This window comes from Nomascus leucogenys, chromosome 4, assembly GCF_006542625.1.
Source record: "Nomascus leucogenys isolate Asia chromosome 4, Asia_NLE_v1, whole genome shotgun sequence".
NCBI classification, from domain to species: Eukaryota; Metazoa; Chordata; class Mammalia; order Primates; family Hylobatidae; genus Nomascus; species Nomascus leucogenys.
The window spans coordinates 33,316,392-33,330,857 of NC_044384.1; the positions used below are offsets into that span (position 1 = coordinate 33,316,392).

A 14,466-nucleotide genomic window follows, 5' to 3' on the forward strand; every position below is an offset into this window, starting at 1 on the left:
CGTGGCTCAGTACTACCTCCCATCCACAAAGACTATGTCTGCTGATACTGCTCCTCTGCAAACCTCCCAAAATAAACAAAACAAAATAAAATAGTCACCTTCACATTACCCTTAAACCCACAATGTTGGCCAAGAGAGAGTTCTCAGCACCACCTGGCACCTTCCTGTCTTAGGAGGAAAGGAAGGCAAAGGCCCAGCTATCAGCTTCCTGCCCCACAGTCCTGGGCCCGAGTTGAAGAATTTTCCATCCTGCGGAAGAAGAAGCCTCTCTTGATTGAAGCATCTTTCCCTCCAGCCTCAGGAATGCAGCCTGTCGTTGGTTGTCACCAGGGCTGGAGGAGGAGGAAAAGATATCTGTGTGGAAGGGGCTCTTCCTGAAGTGAAGGGGTTGCAGGGGGTCCAGGCCCCTGGATACTAGCGCTGTCACATGGTCAAATGTGTGGCCTCCAACAGTTACCCATCGCCTCCTTGTGCTTCACGCTGCCCTTTGGGAGGAGCGCTGGATGCTCTATAGGGTCTAGGGTAGAGGGACGATGGCAGGGGTGTCAGCCTAGGAGCTCTCTGAAGTCATGCCCTAGCTCACCCCTGACTGTCTGCAGTTCTCAAGCCTGTGGTCTCTGCTGGATGAAAACCTGTCACCTGCAGAAATACCACCTTTGTCCAGAAGGGGGACTTTGCAGGCATGTTTATTGTGGTGACAATTCACATGGCCTCATTCTAGAAGGCACCTACATTCTGTATTATAAAACCACTTGCTTAACACTGTGTGTAACATCCACAATTCCTTTCCTGCCACCATGTTGGCCATATTTGGAGTTCCATGAATTACAAGTGAATTTAATCTCAATATCTCATATACACAATAACTCCAAATGTCCATCTCACAGCTATTTCCATTCTGATCCCTCTTTCGCAGTGTGCTGTTGACCTTCCCGACCAGTTCTCATTCATCACTAATAGCCTCAGGATTTGGGTGAAAGGTCATACAAAAAGACCTTATTTTTTAACTGAAAACACCTTTATTGTTTATCCCGTAGCATATCTAATACACAACGATAAAAATTCAAATAATACAGAAACGTATGTAAAAGAAAGTAAAAATTCCCTACAGCCCTGCACATCAGAGGTGGCCACCATGATTAGCATCTTGGTGACCCCATTCTCTCTGGCATTTTTCTAATACACAATGTTCACAGATGTGTGCTTATACATAGTTTTGAATATGTATCACTTCTTTCTGCTCATTTTTCTCTGCTTTTGCTTTTACTCTGGCTGGACACCTTCCCCGCTTTCTAGCAGGAGCAGACCGCTGTGTATCCTTCCAAAGCCAGAGCTTTGTGTAAGTGTTCAGGGCCCACATTTTGGTGATCCTATAATTATGTCTATCAGAAAACATTTCCTTATATCTACACCAGGGAATATTTTTCAGCCATCAAAAATAATGAATTAAATATATACCAGATGACTTGGAGCAATTCCCAGGATGTATTATTGAGTGAGAAAAGCAAGACACAGGAAAACATGTCTTATGTGATGCCGTTTTGTAAAGGGAACACTGACATCCCCATATGTCTATGTACACGTGGGTCTGTGCAGGGTTGAGTGAAATGGAGGGAAATTTGGCAGGCTACACCCTCAACTGTTACATGGGTTATCTGAGGAGAAGGGATGCTGAAGTGAGAAGGAGAAAGAGAGAGAGCCAAGCAAAGAGGGAGCAAAAAAAAGTGTTTAGAAAAGTATGTACATGATCAGATGATTTTTGTATTTATATAGAGTTATGCATATTAGTGGGCATATGCATAAAGAAATACATTTTAAGAGAATTTTAAAACAATGCAAGTATATCCTCCTCTAAGAAATTGTAGTATGTAACAACAATCCAAATTTATCAAGTGATAAATTGGGGGAAGAAGGATCTCAAAACAGAATAAGGATTTCCTGCAAATGTCTTTAAATGGCTTATTCTTAAGGGCCAGGCAGGCTCTGGCTCTGGGTCACCTTAAGCGGTGACTTTTCTTCTTCAAGTTTCAGTTCCTCCTCCTATGAAATGGGAGGATGATGCCCAGGGTTGGTGTGGGAGCTAATGAGATTCAAGAATGCAAAGTCCTGGAGTTGTGTAAGCAGGCAAAAAACCAAAGGTGTTTTTTTTTTTTTTCTGTTAAGAATGTTCATCTAAAATAGGGTTTGATTTTGCACCATTGGACACACCTTTTCAGTGTTGCATTCCTGAAGTTGTTAGCCAGCACCAAGACTGCTTGTTTTCAAAGGTGTTAGCATATTAGCAATTTGGAGTGGGAAGAAACCATAGCAATTGTTCCGTCCAAACCTCCAGCTTCGCCAATGGGAAAATCAAGATCTAAGTAGGAGATGTGACTTGTCCAAGGTCACGCAGGTGGTAGGTGGCAGGGCTGGGGCAGACCATGCCCTCTCACATCCTGTGCAGCATTTTCCCACCGTGCTGTCTGGCTTTTTCCTTTATAATTCCTGAACCCACTGTCATTACCCAGAGGCTAAAATTGGGGATGTGCAAGAGAAGGTTTGGGAGGACTTCTTGGTCCAAGACCGTTCTCTTGGCTCTAGACTTGCTTCTGCTTGTGATGCCTTCTTCCGTAGAGGACTTTCTCTTTCCCCTTGTACTCTGCAGTCCATGAACACACACACACACACACATACACACACACACACACATATATATACACAAACTCTTAGTTCAACTCAGCCAAGTGTAAGGGATTTGGGAGCATACATTTAATAGTCATATTTCCACTTGGTTTTGCCTAAAATTGTCACTCTGGATTCAGCAACTCCCTCTAAAGGTGACAACACCAGGTACAAAAATTAACCAATCCCTTTAAGGGAGCAAGAGTATTCGCAGATGGGAGTGAGCTTGGAAAAGAGCAGGTGACAGGTGAGAAAGGAAAGCACAGCTGTGTGCAGTGACTCGCACCTGTAATCCTAGTGCTTTGGGAGGCCAGCGCAGGAGGATTGCTTGAGGCCAGAAATTTAAGATTAGCCTAGGAAGCATGGTGAGACCCTATCTCTACAAAAATATATTTTTTTAATTAGCTGGGCATGATAGTGCATGCTCATAGTCCCAGCTGCTCAGGAGGCTGAGGCAGGAGGATGACTTGCGCCCAGGAGTTCGAGGTTATAGTGAGCTATGATCACGCCGTTGCAGTCCAACCTGGGTAGCAAATTGATACCCTGTCTCTAAAGAAAATAAAAATTAAAAATACATAAAAATGAATAAAAGAAAATACAAGGAAGAAGAGAGTCAGATCATGAGGAGTTTTGCAGACCATTGTAAAGTCTTTGGCTTTTACTTGACATGGGAAGCCACTGGAGGGTTCTGAGCAGGGGAAGGACATACTTGGGCTTACATCTCAATAGGATCACATGGCTGCTGCATAGAGAATTGACCACAGGTAGCAAAAAGCTACAAGACCAGTTAGGAGGCTCTTGATAATTTCCAAATAGGAGATGATGGTGACTTGGACCCAAGTAGCAGCAGGGCAGATAGATACTAGATAGTTTTCAAGTGGGCTGGTTCTGGATATATCTTAAAAATAGGGTCGGCCGGGCACAGTGGCTCACGCCTGTAATCCCAGCACTTTGGGAGCCCAAGGCAGGTGAATCATGAGGTCAGGAGTTCCAGACCAGCCTGGCCAAGATGGTGAGAAAAAAAATTAGAGTCAACAGGATTTGCTTATGGATTGGACATGGAGTATGAGGGGCAAAAAAGAAGTAGAAGAATCAAGAAGCAACTAGAAGAATGGAGATGCCCGTCCATGGTGAATTTTAAGTTAAACAAGAATCCATACTCACGTTTAACCCAACATTTCCAGCTCCAGTATCCCATCACCTTGGGAAGGGATCATTTATAGATGAGCAAGGGGATCTGGGGGAGGGAGCAGGCTCAGCTGGGGTCTGCTTAGCCCCACTCTCCCACCTCTCTGCCAGGTACTTCTTTAACTGCGACTGCCTCATCCCCCTCAAGAGGAAGAGGAAGTACTTCAAGGTATTCGAGGTTACCAAGACGACAGAGAGCTTTGCCAGCAAGGTCCAGAGCCTGGTGCCCGTCAAGTACGAAGTCATCGTGACAACAGGCTATGAGCCAGGGGCAGGCACGGACGCCAACGTCTTCGTGACCATCTTTGGGGCCAACGGAGACACAGGCAAGCGGGAGCTGAAGCAGAAATTGCGCAACCTCTTCGAGCGGGGCAGCACAGACCGCTTCTTCCTGGAGACGCTGGAGCTGGGCGAGCTGCGCAAGGTGCGCCTGGAGCACGACAGCAGTGGTTACTGCTCAGGCTGGCTGGTGGAGAAGGTGGAGGTCACCAATACCAGCACCGGCGTGGCCACCATCTTCAACTGCGGCAGGTGGCTGGACAAGAAGCGGGGGGATGGACTCACCTGGAGAGACCTCTTCCCTTCTGTCTGAGGGGCTAGAGCCCCCACCCTCTCACAGAGATTCCCCAGTCTCACATTTCTGCCCTCCACCTTGGCGGTCAGCAGCCCTTCAAAGCCTCTAGCATTGGCACTGGGGGCCAGCAGGCCACTGAGAACTTCATGGGGTCCTGCTCCCCACCCTACCCCCCAGTTTATTGAACTTACAGTGATAATAATTAGCACGTGTCATAATCTGTGGCTGCCCAAAAATAACTTTTTGTATTTCCTTTTTCTGTAATAACAGTAGTGACTAGGCTGGGACTTGCTGCAGAGTGTGGATGAGAAATTGAGTCTTCACCCAGGGGATAGAAGTGGAGAAGGAGAGGCCATCAAGATGGTGTATTTTAAGCAAAAACTAATTAACACTTTTCCCCAAAAAAGCTGGGCTAATTAAATTATTACCAACCATATCCTATAAAGAACTCATCTTAGCATCTGCTTGCTAAGAAGTGTATACTTTTCCCCAGTTTCAATAAATCCAGTGGCAAATGGCGAAAAACCTCAGGAGGAAGTGTGTTTTGCCGGGGGATTTATGAGCCTGTGAAATGTAGATAATTCTTTCCATCACTTTACAGAGAACGCATTGGCAAGTGCCTGCTGGTTATCCCAGCCTGTGCTGACACAGTCAGGACTGGACACAAAGGTGATAGGGATGGCACCTGCAACAGCCTGATCACTGGCACTCTAAGGCCGGGAGAGAAAGCAAGGTCATTGAGGTTATTTGGTGATTATCACCTGTGGCTCTCTGTGGGCAAGGTTTTGACTGAGAGCTGAGAGGGGCTTGGGAACAAAGTGAAGACCTGGTCTCTACCCTCAAGGGGAATGTGATCTTGATGGAGAGGCAGCAGGAGAACTGTACATTTGAGTACCCACACAGATTCACACATGCACACTCACTCTCCCTGATCGGCAGTCACAAAGTCACAGCAAGACTTCGCAGAGCTCAGCACCTAACTTCTGTTTGCTGTAGAGAAAAGGACAGCAACAAGGTGGGTCGGGCTGGAAAATATCCCTACAGGAGGGCACCCCAGGACCAGTGTTTCTGCCACTTTGCTGTCCCTGCACCCTCTCTCCCAGAAAGGTCTAAACTTGCAGTGAGGCTTCAGGACCCTGAGGCAAGTTCAGGCCCCCTCAGAGATCTCTTGGAGAGAGGTTAAATGCACAGGCTCTGGGGGCAACCAGCCTGGGTTTAAATCCCCCTTCTGCCTCTTCGCAACCATGAGAACTTGGGCACATTATTTTCTCTCTCTGGGCCTCAGTTTCCTTATCTGTAACATGGGGGGAATGATCATAATGCCCACCTTGAAGAGGACTAAATGAGTTCATGTGTATGTAGTTTAAATTCAGTGCCTACACCAGATAATGAGTATATCCACCATGCTGAACATGCAGGACTGGGGGGAAGGGGAGGGGAAGATGGCATCATTAAACAGTTTTGTTTCCATCTCCTTCGGTGGAACTGGTTCTTCCCCTGTCCCTAGATGAAAATTTAGACAAGCCTCACAACTCCTGTGGACTCCAGTAGGTAACAAAAAGTCCAACAAACACTTTAAGACATGAAATCCATCTCCATTCTGTAATTTAAATGTCCAGCCCCAATGTAAAGATTAAAATATCAAACTTAAAATTGAGCTTCCTGCCATCTCCCGGCTCAGTCCCATCACAGGTGGGCCCCACAGTGAGGGAGGGGTGTGAGTGTGTGTGCAGTGAGTGTATTATGTAGTGTGCAGGTATGGTGTGTGTTTGAATGTGTAGGTGTACACATTAGTGTATGTGTGGTGTGTGCCTGTATGTGAATCACTGGGCATGTGTGCCTACATGAGAGTGAGTGTGTGGGGGGTGTATGTGTGCATGTGAAGATGTGTGACAGCATGTGTGTGTGTGCACATGAGTGTATGTGCAGGTGTGTGTGCATGCATGTGAATATGTGTGTATGTGTGTACACGAGTGTGGGTGCGGTGTGTGCATGCAAGTGTATCTGGGTGTGTGAAGGCATGTGTATGTGTGAACACAGAGTGCAGTGTGTGCATGCATGTGAATCTGTGTGCCTGTGTGTATATACAAGTGTGTGATTGTGCTGTGCAGGCATGTGAATCTGTGTGTGTGTACATGAATGTGGGTGTGATGTGTGCGTGCATATGTGTGTATGTGAGTCAGCCTCCCCTCTCTTTCCCCTGCCTTGCCCTGTCCCTCCTCCTCCTGCCTCTTGGTGAGCCAGGGTTTCGGACTCCTGCGGGAGGAGGAGAGGTGAAGGCAGCAGGCAGCTTCCTGTCTGAGGGCTGCTATTGTGGCTAGTGTCTTTGTTGCCAGACCTGGCAGTTGTTTAGACTTTCACGAGCACTTGTGTGGGTTCACCCTCCACCCTGTTCTCTTGTTTAGGATCTGAAACACTCCACAAGAGGCCCTCGGGTACCCTTCGCTCTGACACACTCCAGCCATTCAGGCCACTCACCTCTCTGTGACCGGGGCCAGCCCATCTCACCCCAGCCATGTCTCCAGAGTGGGCAGGCAGCTTGTCTGCCGTGTGTGGACACACCCCATCTCACATAGCCCTGCTGAAGCCCCAGTCGCTTGCCTCGGATTCAAGGGCAGCCAGGAGGCAGGGCACACGCTCAGCCCCACAGCAGGCCTCTCAGGATGTCCTGCCCTCGAATCCACTGCCTCCTCTCAGCCTCCCCATTCCCTGTCAGGACCTGGAGAGGGGTGTGCAGCCCAGAGTCCAAACTGGTTCTCTGCCCTGTCCTTCTGGCAAGAGATACACGGGGCTCTCCCTGCAGAGTGTGGCATCTGTGGGTGACTCGGCCACCGCTGGTACAGGAGGAACCCGTTACCATCCTGTTGCTGGTGTGTCCTGTTAATGTTGGCTTAGCATCGATGGGGTAGTGCTGGCCTGGCTCAGCAACATACCCCAGGACCTTAGCAAGCTTTCTGGCCATCCTTTACCTGCCCTACCGGCTCGGCTTTCCTCAGAGGACTTGGGAGCCAAGGAAACTATTGCTTCGAGAGCTCCATTAAAACTCATTAATACCTTTGGTCCATTCTGGGGCACTTTCTTACCCATAGGCCTCCCCACCCCCGCCCCCTACCTCGTTCTCCGAGTCCCTGGACCTGGGCCATCTCCATCTGGGCAAGTCACCCACAGCTTTGTGCCCAGCAGGGTGGCCCCCAACAATGCCACACACACTGTCCTCTCTGCTGTCCTCTGCCAGGGCTGATCTGTGCCTGAAGTCTCCTTGCCACCCATCCACTCCTCCACCTACCAGGCACTGCGCTTCACATTCTTTTATTATTATTATTATTTGTTTTGTGTTTTCAGATGATGTCTCACTCTGTCACCCAGGCTGGAGTGCAGTGGCACGATCTCGGCTCACTGCAACCTCCATTTGCTGGGTTCGAGTGATTCTCACGCGTCAGCCTCCCGAACAGCTAGGATTACAGGCACATGCAACCACGGCCAGCTAATTTTTGTATTTTTAGTTGAGATGAGGTTTCACCATGTTGGCCAGGCTGGTCTCGAATTCCTGACCTCAGGTGATCCACCCACCTCGGCCTCCCAATGTCCCCACTCCCGGCCCACATTCTTTTTTTTTAATTGATGCACAATAATTATACACATCTGTGGGGTACATATGGTATTTTGATACATGTATACAATCTGTAATGATTAAATCAGGATAATTGGCATATCCATCACCTCAAATGTTTATCATTTCCTTGCATTGGGAACATTTCGAATCTGCTCTTCCAACTAATTTGAAATATACAATAAATTATTGTTAACTAGAGTCACCCTAGTGTGCTATAAAACTCTAGAACATATTCCTCCTATCTAACTGCATGTTTATACCCATGAACCAGCCTCTCTGTATTCCTCCCAACCCCATTCCCAGCTTCTGATAACTATCATTCTACTCTCTACCTCCATGAGAACAACTTTTTTATCGCCCACTTCTGAGTGAGATCATGACCTGCTGCTCTGCTGCTGAAGGACAATGGCAGCAGTCCAGGGCAGGTGGCCCTCAGGTTCTGGGGAGCACACACTTCAGGTCCCTTTGTCCCCAGGGAAGACTCCTTGGCATGCTGCATCACCCATCCCCCAAGGTATAGGATACTACGTGGGCTAGAGTGCTGGGGACTTGGTCACTCTCCTGGGTCCAGCCATTGTTGCATCTACCTCTGGGTAGATGTGGGGGTTGTGGGTGGGTCTCCAGGGATGTGGAGATGCAGGGGTTGTTGGGCTGCAGGACAGGATATAGTCTGGTGGTGGCTGGGTTCTTAAGATGGTGCTATGCTGCAGCTACTTTGATCTCAGGGGGTGTATGGATGCAGCATGAACACGATCTCTGGAGAAATGCAGTTGTGTGGGCTCCAGGCAGCTCTCCATACTTGTCTCAGGGCCCATGAGGGCTGAAGGACTCTCCCATGATGAGGACTGCAGGAGTCTGCAGTGTAATGAGGACCACTGGGGATCTCTTGCTTACCTTTTCCCCTCCTGGCTCTGAGCCAATCCCTGCCCTCTCCTTCCATGCTTTAGAAGTTCCTTGTCACTTCCCTGTAGAATTCTAGTGTTCTCTCTTGGAAGCTCTATTTGATGTGTGGTTATCTACTCGCTGTTTTGGTCGTTCTTGGTGGAGGAGGCGAGTTCTGGGCCCCTCTAGTCAGACTTCTGGAAACCCCTTTTCTGTGCATCACATTCTTTACATCTCAACTCAAGGCCTCCAATCACTCCAGGAAAAAATTCCATTACCCCTCCCCCAAGACAGAGCTAGAAGCCCACCCAGATCTATGAGAGGTATGTTGGAATTGTGTGTCTCCTCATGTGTCTTCCTAACTGGATTGTGAGTCCTTAAGAAGAAAAGCTAGGTCTCACTCATCTCTGTAACCCCAGCACTTCGCACAGGCCCCAGGGCATAGTGTGGGTACCAAGTGCATGTGTGGTGAATGGATGGATAGATAGATGAATGGATGGGTAGGTGGGTGGATGGAGGATGGGTGGATAGATGGGTGGGTGGGTGGATGGATGAATGGATGGGTGGGTGGATGGATGGGTGAAAGGGTAGATAGATGGGTGTGTGGATGAATGGATGAATGGATGGTTGGATGGGTGGATGGATGGATATATGGGTAGGTGGGTGGTTTGATGGGTGGATGGATAGGTGGATGGGTAGATAGATGGGTGAATGGGTGGGTGGATGGGTGGATGGATAGATGAATGGGTGAGTGGGTAGATGGATAAATGGGTGGATGGGTAGATAGACGGGTGGGTGGGTGGATGGATGGATGGGTAAATGGGTGGATGGATGGGTGAATGGGTGGCTGAGTGGCTGGCTGGCTTATTGGCTGACTGGTTGGCTAGATGGATGAATGGATAAGTGGAGAGATGGGTGAGAGGGTGGATGAATGAGTGGATGGGTGGATGGATAGATGGAGAGTTGGTGAGTGTATGGATGTGTGTAGGTAAATGAGTCTATTTCATGGCTTAGAATATTTTCTCTGATGAGACTCATCCCAGCTCAAGGACTTGAGGGAAGCCCAACCTCATCATCTGTGATCAGGATACTCTTCTCAATCCCTCAACTATTGCCCAAGAGCCCCTTAGCCAGTCTGAGTCATTTCTCCAAGGACCTATTGCCTAACCTTCTAGCAGCCCAGCTCTCCTTTTAATGAAATTCCCAAGTTTGGGAACTTCAGATTTCAAACCCTCCTTAGGGCATGTACATTGTGTATTGAGAGACAGTGGCCCTGGGCTCACCCATCAGGTGGATAGAAGAGAAGATTGTTCAGGGTATCCACTGAACCCTTTGCCTCAGGTAGCTTCTATATATTGTTGGGGCTGAGGAAGGACAACACCAGGAGCCCTGGTCCAGCCTAGAGCCATTCAGTAGAAGTTACCCCTGGTCATTCATTCATATGTCAATGCTGGGGAAAAAGTGGCAAGCAAAAGAGATGAAAATCCTGGATTTCATGGAGCTTATATTCTAACTAGGGGAAACAGATGTAAACAAACAAATATATAAACTGTATGATACGTCATGGAAATGCATAATGAAGAAAAACAAAGTAGGGAAGAGAGACATGGGGGATGTTTGTAACTTCAAATAGGGTGGTGAAAACTTGACATTGAATAAATAAATCCCTAATGCAGATGAGATTATGCCATGTAGACATCTGAGGGGAAAGCACTCCAAGCAAATGGAACAGCAAAGATAAACCTGGAATGTTGTTGAAACTTCAGGGAGGCCACTGTAGCAGAAGCAGCATGAGCTCAAGCAAGCCAGTAAGAGATACGGTCAGAGCAGTGATGAGTCCTACGGGACCTTAAAGGCACTTGAAGATCTCTGGCATGTACTCTGAAAGAGATGGGTAGCTATTGGATGAGCAGAGAATGACATCATCTAACTTACATTTTAACTAGATCACTGGGGTTGCTGTACTGAGGATAGATTATAGGTTAGAAGCAGGAAATCTGCTGGGAGGCTACTGCAATAGCCCTAGCATGAGACGAGAGTGGTCCGGACCACGTTGGTAGTAGTCAAAGTGCAGAGATCCTCTATATCCATAGAGGCAAAGCCTGTGACTGAGGGCTTTGCTCAGGGACTTAGGCATCTGTGGATTTTGATATCCACAGCACTGGAACCAATTCCCCAAGGATATGGAGGGCTGACTGTAGTTCAGAGTGGTCAGATTCTGGGTCTGTTTGGAAGGCAGAGCCACAGGCTATGTTGATGGATTGAATGCAAGATGTGAGACCAAGAAAAGAGTCAATGTTGACCAAAAAAAAAAGTTACCCCTGTGCACCTGAAAGAATGGGGTTGCCATTTCTTGGGATGGAGAAGACTATGGGAAAAACAGACACTTTTGTCTTGCTTGACTGTGCTGTTTTATTTTACATGGTGAGGGGAGAGTAAGAGTTCGTAGTAAGCTGTCTCTTGGACATCTAGGTAGAGCCATGGGTAGGCAGTTCCCACTAGGAGTCTGCTGTTCAGGGGAGAGATGGAGCATCTTTGGTGTCATAGTCTGAAGAAGGGACTCTCTCTCTGAGTCCTCCACTTCCTCTGTGCATCCCTGGACGTCCCTGGAGTAAAGCCAAAGGCCAAGAACTATGATTCAGAGACCTGGGTCTTAGGGGAGCAGCCTGCGGTAAGAGTTGAGTGTTCTGGAGTCTGGGTTCAAATTCCAGCCTCACTTCCTAGCAGTGTACTTTAGGCAAGTTATGGAACTACCCTCTGCCTCCCTTTCCCCTGAAAATTGGAGATGATCCCAATATCACGGAATTATTATAAGGATGAATGAGGCAGTTCATGCAACCGGCTTAGCACAGTGTCTGGCACCCGGTAAGGGCTTAGGAAGTGTTAACCATCATTATCAGTTTCAGCCCTACCACTTATTAGGTTTGTAACTCTAGTGACTGGATGCACTCTCACTTTTTTTCTTGTTCTGTCCCACTATGACTCCAACAAAGACAAAAATCTGAAACCTGAGACTTTCTCCTCTCCAAGAGATCCTGCTATCTTTTGGAACCAGCTCAGCACTCTACAGGGAGAGGATGCCAGGCTATTGCCAAGAAAACTTTAGCCTCAGAAGCAAGCTGATGAAACAGGGCTGCCCCAGGGCTAGATGATAAAAGTAAACACTGACTCCAGCATCCCGTTTCCTCTTCCCTGGTATTCCAGCCAGGGCCCTACACCCCCTCCCCCCATACGTTAACCTTGTCTTTGCTGATGCCTCCAGCTCTCCCAAAGCTCTGGGCTTTTGACCTTGCAGCCTGCCCATGGCAGAAGGCTCCCCAGGAGGCTCCCCAGTCCAGGGAGATGACTCTAGTAACTGGCAAGACTGAATTCATCCTTTTTCCTATCTCTTCTGGAAAAACCCTGTGTGTGTGCCTTAATGTTTCCAGCTCATCGTGCAAATACCCTTACTCACAGCTGAGTATCTGCACTGAAAGCTCAGGCAAAGGAACATTGTAGCTCATCCTGGGCTGCTGGGTTTTGATCCCAAATGAGGCTACCAGTATATGTGGAAGAGAGCTTGAGGGCACTCCTCCAGTTCTAGGTCATTCACAGATGGGACTCTGCCTCCGGAGAGCTGAGTGCTTTGACGCCACTGCTCTGGCCTCCTACAGAATTGTCCCACCCTCTGTCCCCAAAGCCACATCCCCAGTCCATGCCAAAGGGCACCAGGGAAAATGGCCTCGCAGGCCTCTTAGGAGAGGCCAGTGCCTCCCGCCCCCAGATGAAGACTCATACAGAAATGTCTTTATGGAAGTCCAGACACGTTTCCCACATCTGGGAAGCAAGTGTGGAGTGGGGTGCGTGCTGTGGCCTGAGAGTGCAGAGTGAGGGCTTTCACGTCCACTGCCAGCTGTGCGGCCCCACACTGCTGTCTTCCCCTGAGCCTACTGTCCCTAGGCCCAGGGCCTCAGATCCCGTTCTCCAGAGAGTAAATGTCTTTGGAATATGGGGTATGGGAGTAGGTGAGTAGGTCCCTGGCTGGAGGTGGGAAAGGAATCCCAGTCTCTAACTGCTCCTTAAACTTTCAACCCATCTTCCCGTTTTCAGCTCCTTCATTGTACCCCACCCTTTAGAGATTTCTGGCGCTTCCAATTCTTAAGAAGCTTCCTTCACGTTGACTTCTCAGCCGCAGGCTAAGAGGTGTCAGTTTTCTTCTCTCTGCTAATCGGTTTCATCTCATCCATCCTCTTTCATCTTGCAACACTTTGTTGACATCTCTCATCGCTTAGACCCAGTGGATTTAAGTGTTTCTGATTCTTTTGTGGTTCTTTAAGCGGAGCTTCCAGAACAAATGAGTTTAATCTCTGAATTTAAATGGAGCCATCTCCAGCTTTTAGTTGCTACGTCCTGGCTTTAGATAAATAAATAACTACAATTGTGTATATAAGGACACTTTTTATCATAAGCTACCTCAAACCCTTACAGCCACAGATTTAGAAACATGTACCTAAAAACACACCTCTGACACATCTTCCATTCCTAACAAAGCAGTTGCTACTGGTTTATTCAAAGGAATTAGAATGTAATAATGAGTTTCAGGTAGCAGCAAGAAAGCAGAGACTATACTTCACCCAAGGGGAGCCTCCTGAAACCAGAGGCAGCCATGCTGTTTATGTAGATACGGCGGGGGGGAACAAAGAAGGTGGGATGAGGCCCCTCGCCAGTGCAGCATTTCTGCGTTACAGGAGCAAGGACGGAGAACCAGAGAGGGTCTCTGACTCACTGAGGGTCACACAGGGGCAAGGCTGGGCTTGATCCTGGCTGTCTGATGGGTGCCATCCACACCCTGGGTGCCCGGATGGGACCCCTCAGGAGCAGGCCTTGGGGCAGCAGTGGAGGAAGTGGGAGCAGGTGTGTGGTTGGAGAGAAGGGAGAGGGAGGGGCCGGGAGTCTCATCAGCCAGATCCCAGCTCCATACTTTTACAGGACGAGATGGCTTCTTTGGGCTGGACACTGATTTTCCCTGGGGGATGCTGGGGCCCTGGGCAAGCTCTGTTGCTTGACGCATTCCAGTCAGCCCTCTGCCTCCCAGGCCGTGCTGAGGCTGCAGGCGAAAGAGAGGGGAGAACCCCTTACAAGGGCCTGGGGAGAAGGGTCTGGAAAGGCGGCCTTCCTGCCACATTCTCTCCCCTGATTGCTGTGCCCAGCCTGGCTACTGCCCTCATGCCTGCTGTCTACTGTGAGGAAGGAATGATGGGTGCCTATGAGAAGCCTCCAGGAGGGGGACTCCCTCCAAGTCTTACCCCATCCTACCCTGGCCTGAACTTTTCTTTTTTTTTCTTTCTTTTTTTCTTGAGACGGAGTCTTGCTCTATCACCCAGGCTGGAGTGCGGTGGCGCGATCTCAGCTCACTGCAACCTCTGCTGCCTGGGTTCAAGAGATTTTCCTGCCTCACCCTCCCGAGTAGCTGGGATTATAGGCACGTGCCACCACGCCCAGCTAATTTTTGTATTTTTAGTAGAGACGGGTTTCAGCATCTTGGCCATGCTGGTCTTGAACTCCTGAC

General features: G+C 48.6%; 1 protein-coding gene across 1 annotated transcript in view; it reads left to right on the forward strand.

The window, feature by feature from the left end:
• Positions 1-4,441, forward strand: part of LOXHD1 (lipoxygenase homology domains 1) — a 179,654-nt gene extending 175,213 nt beyond the window's left edge. The window contains exon 40 of the mRNA XM_030810026.1: positions 3,961-4,441. Within this exon, the coding sequence (XP_030665886.1) occupies positions 3,961-4,441 (481 nt within the window). The remainder of the gene's footprint in view (positions 1-3,960) is intronic.
• Positions 4,442-14,466: the final 10,025 nt, after the last annotated feature.